General features: G+C 38.8%; 1 protein-coding gene across 1 annotated transcript in view; it reads left to right on the top strand.

Annotated features, from left to right (window-relative positions):
- Positions 1–13,691, top strand: part of LOC128872115 (uncharacterized) — a 61,647-nt gene that overhangs the window by 43,094 nt on the left and 4,862 nt on the right. The window contains exons 3-6 of the mRNA XM_054114479.1: positions 7,342–7,738; positions 8,298–9,770; positions 11,053–12,944; positions 13,144–13,355. Of these exons, the coding sequence (XP_053970454.1) occupies positions 7,342–7,738; positions 8,298–9,770; positions 11,053–12,944; positions 13,144–13,355 (3,974 nt within the window). The remainder of the gene's footprint in view (positions 1–7,341; positions 7,739–8,297; positions 9,771–11,052; positions 12,945–13,143; positions 13,356–13,691) is intronic.

Genomic DNA, 13,691 nt, shown 5'->3' with positions numbered 1-13,691 from the left:
ATTTTATTTGCAACTCTACTTGCAGCATATAAACTTTACACTTTGGTGTTCTCAATTTTCAATTAATTATCTATTGAAAACTTCGTAGAATTTATTTGAAAACGTATTTATAATTTTGCAAGGATTGTGAAATTATCATAACGGAAATATATTTTCTACACAAAATGCATCTAGGATTACGAACATTTTTGCTTTACTGACCTCTATCAGAAAATTGAAATATATATATATAGAAAGATGTAAGACTAAATTCGGAGAAGTGATGCTTATTGCAATACTTGTGGCACTCGATGCTTTTGTCCACTGTGTACGTATAAATAACGGTCCAAGATTTCGAACCATTATCAGAAATAGTGCTCTTTTAACAAAATTCCAAAGGTGTCCTAGATTTTGCGTGCCCGTATTAAAGAATACCTCTTCAAAAAAAGAAAAAGTACTCGTTAATGAGACCTGTTACGTTCACTGGATGAATTGGACGGAGTACAGACAAAAGCAAATGCAAAACAGGTCGATCCGCGTCGCTTAGATGTATCCGTTAGTTGTGCAGATTTCACCAACCGGGAAAAATCGGTCGAAATGTCACTGGACTAAAACCTGTACCGTTCGTCTGAAATTTTGTCGGCCACGCCCGTTCTCTCGTCGCACCTGCAATATGTGAGCACTTCCTACGATCAGTTGGCGAACACCTATCTATACATACACACGTACGCGACCCGCTTATCGCGCCCCGTACGTTTAGCTTTCTTGCTGTTTTTCGAGCAACCGGCCGAGCGTATAGGCCGCTCCTCTTACGTGAGGTTCTGGAACGAGACTTTTACGAAAGTTCAGCATCGACGAGAAAGTAAAGCATATCGAGTCTGCCCTCGGGCCACCTATCTGCTCCATTTCCCGACCTCGCGCGCTGCAGGATGTCATATCGCTGTCCGACCGACTGTATCCGCCTCTAAAATGCAAATTAACGTCATTTTTCTATCGCATATTCATCTTTATGCCGATTTTCTTCGTTGTTCAAGGATGAATCTGGGAATCGACCCCTTTCAGCCACGATGAAGGAAGCAATTTGTCGACGATCGTTCCGTGCCACACACTTTAACATTATCCATGCCGCGTGGTACTTACCACGTTCGAATCATTTGAAATTTTCGCCGTGAGAGAGAAATTTTTTGTTAACATATTTAGTGCCACGCGAATTTTTAAGGAAATCCTCGTCAGAAGCGCTGGTATTGCGGTGTATAAATGCATTAATGATACATCCGGTAATAAATAAAGATTAAGTACATTTTAAATAAATCTTCAGTAATTACTTAAAACAGTGTAAATCGTTTGGTTTTATATCATACTATACACTGTCAGTCACCGGCAACTGTCGCGGCCTGAACGAAAAGTTAACATCAGTCACCGGTGACTGACGTGGCACTTAACGTGTCAAGGAATTATTAAAAAGGGAAATTTATTAAAAGCAATGAAAAGTTCAAGTAGGGTATTCGATTGAATACATATTAATCTGTAAAAACAAAATTTTTTTTATATGTTTTTCTTACATCTATAGTTTAGAAGCCAACAGATTTAAAAAAAAAATGCTTCCTGTAGTATTTTATTTTTCATAAAAACTTATTATTTTTATCAAAAAGCTTTTTTGAAAGTTTAGAACGGGTGCAATTTCCTGTATAGTTCTCGACACTATTTTGTATACATTCGCATAACATACCCCTCACCTTTTATTCTGTTTCGGTTGAAAATAACAAGTAACAAATTCATTTTCATTAATCATTTGCATTAAGTTAATATTACTTATTCGAAAAAAAATTAGTTTACTGTTGAAATAGAATGAATCATTTTCGACAAGATCCATGCATATTGGCCAATGTGTTCATATAAATTTTTCTGCTTAGTAACGAACAACGTAACGTGTATTTACAGTCAGTCCCATAAATATTCGTACCATCTGTGTCTATTACAAGAGGTCGCCTGAATTAAATATAGGTTTGATGTTTCCAAATAAATGTTTCATAATAAATAAATATAAACATTATACATGTATATCTTCATTATGAAAGATATATTTAGAAACATCAAACCTATCGTTTCATTTAGACTATTTCCAATAGACGTTGAAGCTACGAGTATTTATGGGACTGACTGTATGTAAATTAAATTTCAATTTTTTCAAAACGTAAAAAATGTTGAAAATGTATTTAAGTAATCGTATATTCTATTCTGCTTTAGGATTTCGCGAAATATTTACGCATTCGTTAGGAGGGGTTCTCGAGAAGGTGGAAGTTTGAGAAACGCTGCAATTTGTGTATCAACAGCATAAAATATTTATGCGACGCGTGATGAATTATTTGCTAACGCGTTATGAGAAATATGACGAGATTACCGTGAAATTAATTAACTTTTCACTCAGACGATTCATCTTCGTAGAATTTATCAATGTTACGATACCAATGATTTTCATTGGGTATCGAGGTAAATGTTTCACCACGGTTCATGGAGCTTGTTTGGACGGCAGGTGTAAGTGCTTGCATCGGCGAGCCAAGACAAATTACATGCAGCTGCGGCTATTAAGAGTCCCGAGGATGTCATTCGGTTCTTACCCAACGAAAGGAAATTACGTGCACGAACCGACACGTCGCGACGTGTCGCTCTGTATTTTTCCACTTATTACAAAACGTAATCGCATCTCGTACCTACACTCGTCAAATAATTTTTATATTATTAAATCATTCTTGACCCAAAATCACCTATTAATTCATTTACGAAGTTGTCATTCTGTTTTGTGTGCGAGGAATGCTGCAATACATTATCCACGTGAGAAAATGGCGTGCGTTAATTAATTTACCTACATTAAAGTAAACCAAAAGAAATAATGAAAACTAAACTGATACACGAATGCAGGATACGGAGGAATGCAGGACAAATTATACGGAAGCGAAGTAGTTCTTTACTTTAAACAGAAACTTTTAGTGTCAGCCAAAAGAATTGTATCCACGCGAAGAATAGAAAAACCAAGTTTATGTAATTTAGAAAAAAAATGTGAAGATAAATGTACGAATGATATTTATGAAATTCCAAAAGATGCATATTATGAAATAATGGGAGAATAAATTAACGCTAAATTTATTGCAATATTTCTACTAATTGAAAATCCTATAAATAATGATTATTTAATATCGTTAGGGAAGATATGAAAGTAAGTTATTTTATAGATAATATTGAAACGAAACGTGGTTTGGTCATACTTTGTTCCAGTACACAGCATGAAGCTTAACAAAATTATCAACAACTCATTTCTAACAAAATTACTAGTATCGTAACGGTACCGAAACAACTAGCATTTTTGGATTCTACTCGCCGAAATCTACAGGATTATGTAAAAAAAAACAAAACATAACAATTTTTGGTCCCCCAAAGTTCAGCCAAATCTAAATCAATTCGAATATAAGCCATCAGAGAACAATTTGAAAGTTAGCTTACTATATCTCTTTACATGATGAACTATAATTATTGTGTTCATAATCAACCTTCAATTTGCAAGGTTTGAGAACTCTGTTCTCGCTTATCGACACAACCATTAATTTTCTATAGTTCTTGAAGACACGAAGGAATGCACATAATTTCACGTATTTTCTTTGAACACTGCAAATCCCATCTAACCTTCGAGCACGCACAAACCGCGCGTAAATCCCACCTTGATGATTTTTTCTTTTCTAGAAACAATGGTCACGAGACGATTCGTGAGTTTCCTGGTTTCAATTAAGCTTTCGCTTTCCAAGTAACTCTCGTGCCAATTATACTTGTGTATTGCCTCCCGTCCGTGTAAAATATACCTATACATAATTCGTTACTCCAAATTATTGTACTTGAACGTTTCTCTTCGATATTTGTTTATTATCGAACAACCAAAGTAGTAGAACAATTGACTTCGAAAATGTGTAGTAAACAAATATTTTTAAACAATAAATATCACGTAGTGTACCAATAAATGGACATGTAGATTGCATATTTGTGTATAAATAATTTGATTTCATTAAGTATTTAACAATAAAAAGAATCACATTAATAAAAATGCTATACAATATGTTTTTAGTAACGGTTAAATATTTATCATTATTATAGCAATCGAAGAGTTACAAATAGCACGTAAGAATTCTTATATAATCAAATTTATTTAACGACACCATTCTAAAATACTAAATATTCGTTTCATATTTCACCAAATATCGATCTACCAATTAACTGACGCGCGCTGATTAACTTGGCATTAAAGTCTCCGGGGAAAATCGATAAAACTACAGTTTAATTGTCGGAATGTTAACAGCACTTTTTTTTGTATATCAGAGATAAGATTTTTCTGCAGAGGAAACCTGTTAGCGAACGTCTATAATTTTACGATAGAATGCTGTTATTTTTAAAAGGTAATTTTCTTCTCAAGGAGGGATATAACGTTGTAACTCGACATGAAAACCAGAAGAACCAGGCGAACGCCAGTTTCAATTTTTTTTCAGTCTCTTTTCCTCAATTTTTCGCAGCTTTTTATCACAAATTCCTTACAATTTAGGTTATCTTACACTACAATGAACATTATCCATACTAATATGTAATTAGCTTTCGTTTGTTTCGTATTGTGACGCTGTTCTCTGTATCAAACACAATATTACCTGTTATCAGTATTTTTATATTAGGTCTACCGGAAAGTTCTGTCCATTTCTAGTTAAATAATCGAGATAAAAATTTGAAATTTTTAGGGCATGTTCCTATTATTATACGTAATAATAACTCTGCCTTTCGAACCGAAATTTCGAAATTTCATCAATTTCTACCGGAGTTATAAAAAGAAGTAAACGATTGAAAAAATTCCATGTATTTTCCATTTAAACCTTTCGATGTTTCGGGGCACGTGTTGTTGTTGAACTTAAGCGCTCAAATTTTGCAGGAATTTTTGTTTATGTATTCGCAAGGTAGTTGGGGGGGTGTGTAACTTAAATTTAAAAAATCGTTCAAACAAGAAGCACCCTACTGTATACCGAAGAAATCCAAACCGAAGGTCGAAACGTGTATCGAAAATAAAGTTTATTTGTTTCGACTGTATTTTCTATATATAGACTTTTTATAGCTCGATGCAGGGACGAGATTCTCATTTTTCGTGTAAAAAGAATCGTTCGTCCACTTAATCCAGACCTAGCCTCAGACCAGGCAAACCGCAGTTCATGTACCATCCTTTCTCCTTTCTTGAATTTTTTACAGTTTTCTATAAATAGACTGTTTATAGCTTGACGCAGAATCGACATTCTTCTTTTCGCATAAGAAAAGAAATGTTTGTCCGTTTCGGACATCCTTGTCCTTTCGCGGTTTCTCCCTTCTTTCGAAACTCACGGCCAGGCTAAAACGAGCTGGTCCCACCGATCGCTGCAGTTTCACCAGGGGAAAACAAATTTAAAATGCGATCTCGAACGATTCCTGCCGCCGTTTACTTTCGCTGGAACCTGTTGTTCTTTCCTTTTCTTTTACTTCTTGCATCGCCTTTTTTTTTTTCCTTCTTATTCCTTTCCACCTTCGTGTCTTTCGCTGGGCTTCCAAGAGCACATAAAAACATTTTCAATGATAATTTTTTACGAGTACTTGTAATTCACAGTGTACGATCTACAGTCGGTCTCGTACGTGTTTCGTGTAATTCTGCGCTTTTCTATTATATCAGAGCTTGAACGAAGAACATAAAATTCCGACGCAATCGTAAGTTGATAGCAGCGCCTATGTAATTAATGTCTGAATGCATTAATCATTTTTAAATATTGCCTCTCAGAATTTCAACGTCTAACCGAGTATCAACGGTAATATAAGAACGCTACAAATTTATTATTGCGGTACAATGATGCTCTTTAAGATCAATATTTCGGACAAAGTTAAAACTGAATTCTTTTTTTTTTTTTTTGCTTTAATTGAATACACACAAACCGACACAATTTTTGTCTGTGTATCGATTTTCATACATACAGAGCTGCTGTCTCATTATATTATTGTATATTTTTTAATTATAAAAGGTAATTAAGACCATATTAATATGTTGCTTTAATATCAGTTGGAAAATGTTATTGGTCTTGTATAAACCACAACAATTTCCTCAAAATTGACTTTAACAAATAGGGTGTTACCGATGCTCGTTTTTAGGCGCCTTATAAAGACGTATACTACTGACAGCGTTGATTTCGCACATGAAAGAGTAACAACATAACACTTCGTTAAGCATTCCGTTTACCAAGTGAGGATATCCTGTCGAAATCGAAAGCTTCGCGTGCACGTTCTTCCTGTCGGATGATAATAATAACAACAGTAATTATACGTAACAAAGACTCGAACCGAATATTAATTGCACGTCTAAGTAAGGCGACTACATACTAAACGATTCGTATGCATGAAATACATGTGTAATAAGTTTGCACTTTCAACGAAGACATATTAATTGAAATAGAAACAAGTATTTCGTTTTGCGTAATAAATACCTTACAAGATGTGATCAATAGACTGCGGATTTTATGCATCTACGATGTATCGCATTCGAAAAAGAAACAATAAATATAAACGTATAAAAAATAGTGCACGCTGAATATATTCTACAATTAATGTATTAATATTATTCTTTTTTATTTTGTATAAGTACACGTAACTTTTGGTTATGTTTATCATGTGTTTAGTATATTTATATCACGAGTGCGTAAAATCCACGATCTAGTGATCGATTTCTCATATTTCGTCAATTCTATGGTATAATAATGTACGACGATATAAAATTAACGAAAAAAGGTTGTTTAACATGATTTAATATAAAGGAAATAGAAATTTAATATATCATTCAATATATTTTAATTTAAAGGAAACACAAATTATTTCATACTTTTCGGTGCAATTTTAATATTTATTCGATGTCGGTTACATTTTATTTCCAAAAATTATTTTGTTACACTTTTTTTAGTGGCAATCTATAATCGATAGGTTTCGTGCGATAACAATAGTTATGAGTAATATACAGGGTGTCTCAAAAATGTTGGAGCTCCTTGAAAGGGGTGATTCGAGGGACGATTCGAAACAACATTTTCCTTAAGGAAAAAAATTTCAACGTTTTTTAGACAAAAGGTTAATCGTGATCTTTTTAAAGATACGTTGTCGGATTAAAATAGAGTCACCAGTGACCAACGTGGTAATCTCTGTCTTAAAAAAAGCGCAAATCCATTCTGAATATAGGACCTCGCGCGAACGCACAGGCCACTCGGAGCGAAGCTATGTTAATTATCAACACATTATCGAAACGCACAATTTCCAATCGATGAATACTATTCGTTTCAGAATTACGACACGCTGAGCAAAGGAAAGAAATCGTGGAGCGTGCGTCTGGGTCTGTCGCGGCAGAATCAAAGCGGCGATGATCCTGGAAAAGGGTGGGGAACGATCAGCGGGAGCAGCGGGCTCTCTCGACAAATGATCTACGGCGATCCGTGGCTCTATGGCACGGTTCGATCATCGAGGGTTGGTCTCGAGCCACGAGGCTTCATGACACCACCGCCCCCGCCGCCCCCGGGAGCGCCGATACTGGTAGTATGTTCCTGTCCAGAATTTCTCAGCGGAACCACCCGGAAGTTCGGCAATTGCCGCAAGTGCGGTGGTCACCGATTGGCTGGCGTCCCTTTAGGCGGAACATGTCGGCTTCCGACGATTTCCTCGAGGTCGAGACCCAGTCTCGCGGGTGAGTCATCTTTTTTCCAATATTTTTATACAAACAGGATGGCTACGAATTGGAAAAATTCGGTATATCGAGAATTATTTGGGAATTTAATAGCGAGAAGTGAACATTTCGAAATTATCTAGGAATTTGATAGCTAGAACTGAAAATTTCGAAATTTTTTGATACTATCTTGAATTTATTTGAATCGTGAAACATTGTTTATTTTGGCTCGCATATATTCTCAACCTGGAATAATCAATAGCGGAACATAAATAATTTATTTTCTTGATTAATTAAAGATATAAAAGTAATGCAGCAGTTTTTATTTACTTAAATATACAATAAAACATAGTACGAGTTTAAAAATAAATCAACGTATAATTTCTCTACAAAGAATTTCTGAATATACCTCTCTGTTTGGTGCCGTTATTGTAGGAGTGAGAGGATTTAACTTCCACTGCACTTATTAAGAATTAAAATGTTTAGAAATGTTTAAAGAAAAGATATTTAAAGAAATGAAAAATGTTTAAAGAAAAGATATTTGCTGAAATACTGAATCGACTTATTGGAAAATCGATAGGAGTCCTGAGGACCTCGATAGACGATCCGTACGACCAGATGAGACGGAATCGGCTGGTCGAGCCGCGAACGAGAGCACGGAGCATTTCGCCGCATCGGCCGTTATCTCAGCGCGATTCTCGAAGCCAAAGCGTGGCGCGAAACGCGAAAGAACGAAAAGGCTCCGTCGAAAGTACTTGTTCGAGATCCGAATGGTTCGACAAGGAGGCAACTGGAAGCTACGAGGAGACGACGCGCAAACCACGACCGAACTTCGCTGTCGCGTCCACCGAAGAGTGGCTCGAGGAGGCACCGTCGTTGGCGAACTCCATCCGGACTCCGTCGTCTTTAACTACGCCCGGTAGGCTGGTACGGGTCCCGAAGAAAGTCAGAGGCACGGGTACGTTGACGAAAACACCGGAAACGGGTCAGGCGAAGATCGGCAACCAAGACGAGTGGAAAGATCGGCCATCGAGCGCGTTGGACTCGCGAAAGAGCATTCTGGAGTGCGACGTGAATCCTTATCTTTTGCTAAAGAAGCAGAAGGACGAGGACGATCTCAGCGACGACCTGTCGGACAACGCTCTCGAGCAGGACGAAGCCAGACCGCGGTCCAGTTTGTTCGATCCCTCGAAAGTGAAATCGATCGAGAGGATACCGAACAGAAGCGCCGTAGCGGCGATCGGCGGTCAGAGAATCAGGGTGTTCAGCGAACCGCGCGAGATCTCGGATAACGAGGACGTTCCGCCGGTCACGAGGATTCCCATACCAAAGGTTTCACCGAAGCGACCACCGAGGAGACTAAAAGAAGCCAAACAAACGCTGAAAAGCATCCTGAAACGGGGAAAGGTGCTCGAGACCAAACGGAAGAACGTCCTCTTCAACGTCGATAACGTTATATTCGCACCTGAGAAACCATCGGAGGCCACGCGGCTACTGTGGACCAGAATCGGAAGGATCGCGAATTGCGTCGCAGGAAGAGAGGAAAGAAACAATGAAGAATCAGAGGAAGAAGTGGAAGAAGAAGTGGAAGAAGAAGAAGAAGAAGAAGAAGAAGAAGAAGATGATGAAGAGGAAGAAGAAGAAGGAGAAGAAGAAGAGGTGACAGTGATGACGCATGAGCAAAAGGAGAAATATAATTTCATTACTATTCCGAATATCAGGGATCCAAAGATTGACAGAATTAGACCGAAGGAGCCTAAAATCTCTCAGGATGTGAGCCAAAACCACGTTAATGCTGACGGAACGAAAGAGGTTCAAATGGACAGGATGTTGCACGAGAGCGAGGATATACCTGAAAAGATCTCGAATCAAATTATTCGTTCGCCGAAACGCGAAAATACGAAGAAGGGGGACGAAGGAAAGAAAAGGATACAAGAGGAAAATTCCGTAAAAATGAAAGACGACACCAAACAGCAGTACGCGGTCAAGGATCGCAAGGATCGTATTCCAAGCATCGCTGTCGACGAGAAGGACCTGATTTTGAAATCCGAAGGTAAGAAGTCGAATTACTTTCTAAATTACTGCCCGTTTCGCGATACAAATTACTTGGAGCTATTATCGTTCACGCGAAAGATAGAAAAATTCACTTTTAAACGTTCATTTCACATAAGAATTAGTTATGTCGATGTTTTTATACGTAACAGTAGACTCGAAGTCATGATTTACAACTCCAGCTAAATCTTATTCCAGATCGAAACTAGTTTTCCTAAGGTTTATTTTACTATTTCTTATTAAAACAACCTCATTACGATGGGTAGACTTTTTTCCTGCGCATTTTCCTCTTCGTTCGCTTCAACTGATCCAGTTTCTCTTTTTTATTTCAAAACTTTAGTTACTGCCTCCGGACGCACGCGACATTCCATGGCACTATTTCTCAGTGCTATCGAAGTGTATTCACCTAAGGTCACTCCTTCATCGCGTTTTTTGAACGATATCTCTAATTAAAATCAATTAACAGAAGACACTAGAGTATTGTTAATGGCAGACTCGTGTATAGCCAAATGTTAAAATCTTAAATAATTGCTGGGTTTAAAATAACATTTTATTTTCGCCTTTTGAAGAAATTCACAGTTGAGAACTTTTCGATAAGGACAATAAACCCAAAACAAAATTAAACGATATAAGTTTTGGGATATTCTTAATTGCAATCTCAAAGCATTTATCGTTCATAATTCGTTAAACAAGAAAACCTTCGTGCTTCGAAAGAATTAATTTAAATAGAAAGTTAATAACAACAAAATAGAAACATATATTTCATTACTATGCTACACGTAATTATTGGTAATCGTTACATGTTTACAAACGTATAACTAGATAATTGTCTATCGTTCACTTCGTGTTTATGAACAATGATAATCTCATGAAACGCTTTTCTTAGTATCTCGTAAATCATCAAATCGTTGACGGAGTAACCCTTTCTCTAGGTATTATAGCGTGTAATAATGCTTTTTAGAAATCTCACGAGTTTTCTCTTCTTTTCAGCAATATTCTCAGCCGGGCTGTGGTTATTTATAATTTATACCATGCTAGAACTTCTTTATTAATTCATTTGCGTATTTTTATTTATCCCTATGAGCCCAAAATATATGAGAGAACTCTGTTGAGGTCGAATTTATTTTTCTTAGATAATGCACGATATTCCTTCACTGTTTAGTGTACTATTCGCTCAAGTATTTCTGAATCTGTATACAAAAATTCTAAGAGCTACGATGGAACATTTGAATACAAGTCTGCCAACAATGTTAAAAACACAAATACTTTTGCTCGATTCGCAGAGAACTCAAAGAAATCATCTTTATCACGCAGTCAAAGCGAACGATCGTTCAATAGACCAGGAGTGTCAGCTGGCAATATATTGTTCATGGATACCATGCGCCTCAGCCTCTACAGAAAAGTCAAGGAATCGCAGTCCTCGTTATGTTCGAGCGAACAGACAATTCGGCCGGACGATTCGTCCGAATTCATGGAGGAGACAGCGGAAAGCGTGTACTCGGAGAAAGATAGCGACTCGATTAAAACGGAGTACGAGCAACATTCGTTCGACTCGAAAGAAATCGAAGAAATTATCGAACAACGAAAAATGGAAATCTCGAAAGATACCCAGAGCAATTACGAGGAAAACAACGAGCATTTTCGAGGCATGAGACCGACCAGTTGGTCTCCGCCACCCGGAAAACCGAAACACCGTTACAAGATTAGCGAACCGAACGTAAAACCAAAGGACACGGATTATTCCGAATCGGATCGAAACAGCCCAACGGTGAAGACCACGTGGAACGCGTCCAACTCCTACGGATCCTCGAAAGTTGAAATTGGATCACCGACGACGGAAGCGAACGTGTACAAAATAACCGTGAGTCCTCGAGCTTCTCCCCTCGTTCACAGGCTTCAAATAGGTCCAGATGCCAAAGGCGCGAGGCGAACGTCAATTTTAATCAACGGAGACACGACGCCGAGCGCCGAAACAACGTCGGACAACAAAGTGACCATCAGCGTCGGGGGCGAGGACAGCGTTTACAATCCTACGGTGATCTCGGTGAACTCGGAGAATCCTCCGCGAATAAAAAGCTCCGCGGAGAATCGCACTCTAGTGATTCTGGACAACTACAAATCGAACATCGTCGTCGAGGCCGTCAAAGAAGATTCTCAGACGAAGTCGCTTAACGCCGAATGGGAGCCTATCGAAACCGAGGATCGCTCTCGAAAGACCAACGAATTCGCTTCTGACGAAAAAACGTTGAACACGCCGGAGGTGACTACGGATTCTGAGAAACAGAATCCGAATTTTGATGGTAAAACTACGGGAAAGAACTCGAAACTCCACGTAACAGGCGATCGCGTGGCACGAGCGGAGAAAAAGACACAGCAGAAAGACGCTGAAAATTCGTCGAAGCTTGCTGGATTGTCCAAGGAAGCGTTGATCTCGAAGTTGCTCGAGGATTCCTTGAGAAAGGCTCGCGAGAATGGAGAAATACTCGACGAAAGTAGCGGCGAGGCAATTTTGAAGATCCTGAAGCAGAGTTTATTGAAGAGCAAAGAGTACGAAAGTTCCGAGTCGACCCTCGAGGCAAATTACTCGAGATCGTCCAGTTTGAATTCGGACGGTGATTTTATCTCGACGAACCTTTTCCTCGAGGAGAATCCTTACGAAGTGATCAAGGAACCCATTTACGAAGAGATTCCCGACGAACCTCCTCCGCTGCCGTTGAGTCCGCCACCGACCGAGGATTACATTAAGGACAGGATATACTTCGGCGGCATAGATTACTACAGAAAGGGCAGCGCCGATCAGTTCCTTGGCAATTATTTGACGAACGATGTTTTCAAGAAACCGAATACCGAGGATCTGGCGGAAACGTATCTGTCCAAGAGTCCCGAGGATTTTTTCAAGAAGATGTCCACGTCGCCGGAGGAAGAGAATATCTCGAGCAAATTCGAATTGCTTAACTTCTTGATGGACTCGAAGGATCGAACGATCTCCATCGAAGGAGAGGACGACGAGGACGACGAAGACGAAGAGGACACGGAGGGGGACTTGGAAGCTCTGTACGAACAGAAGGAGACCAGCCTCGGTGATCTTAGCTCGAAGAGCTCTCAGATCTCTAATGTATCCGACAGCAGCGAGGAGTGCAATATTATCCTGACCAGTTCACCGGAAACATCAAAGGTAAGTTTTAATTCAAATGTTTCAATTCAAATGTTTGCTAACAAATCCTTGATATTTGACGGGAAGAGTTTCAGCCAAAATCCTGTGGTTCCAACTACGTTTATCCCATAACTGTGTCGATTCTGTAAATATAATAAAAACAAAAACCTGTTCAAACGCAAATTAACCGAAAGACTGCATATAATGGTGATTTTTATAGGCAAGGGCCGTAGATATAGAAAGAACCGATAGCGGAGTGGGATCAGAAAGCAGTCAGGCTAGCAGCACTCGAGGCGTGCCGAGACGTTGGAGAGCAGGAAATGTCTCCTCGGGACCAGGAAGTCTCTTCAGTGGAATCCCACAAGTGATTTCCGGTGATTCAAAGCTCTGCGAGGACTGCGAACAACGTCTGGATCCTTTGATAACTGACAGGTGAGTGATAACATTAATACGTTATACCTACGATCAATAGAAATCCAGATCATAAGGAAGCACATATTACGGAATAAATGGCAATACTACGATCTAGATGGCCACTTTACGAATGAAATAAAAGGTCTACTAAATACGAACCACTGGTGTTATACAGGGTGTCCAAAAAGTCGGGGAGGAGCCGGAAATGGGGGGTAGCTGAGACGATTCTGAACAACAATTTCCTTTGCAAAAATGTCGGATGGGGCTTCGTTGAGGAGATATTAAGAGAAAACCTCGACCAATCAGAGCGCGCGTAGACCGTTGGAGCGGCCGCGGTAGCGAAGGCTACGCGCT

This window comes from Hylaeus volcanicus, chromosome 1, assembly GCF_026283585.1.
Source record: "Hylaeus volcanicus isolate JK05 chromosome 1, UHH_iyHylVolc1.0_haploid, whole genome shotgun sequence".
Lineage (NCBI taxonomy): Eukaryota > Metazoa > Arthropoda > Insecta > Hymenoptera > Colletidae > Hylaeus > Hylaeus volcanicus.
This window is presented reverse-complemented; position numbering and strand designations above follow the sequence as displayed.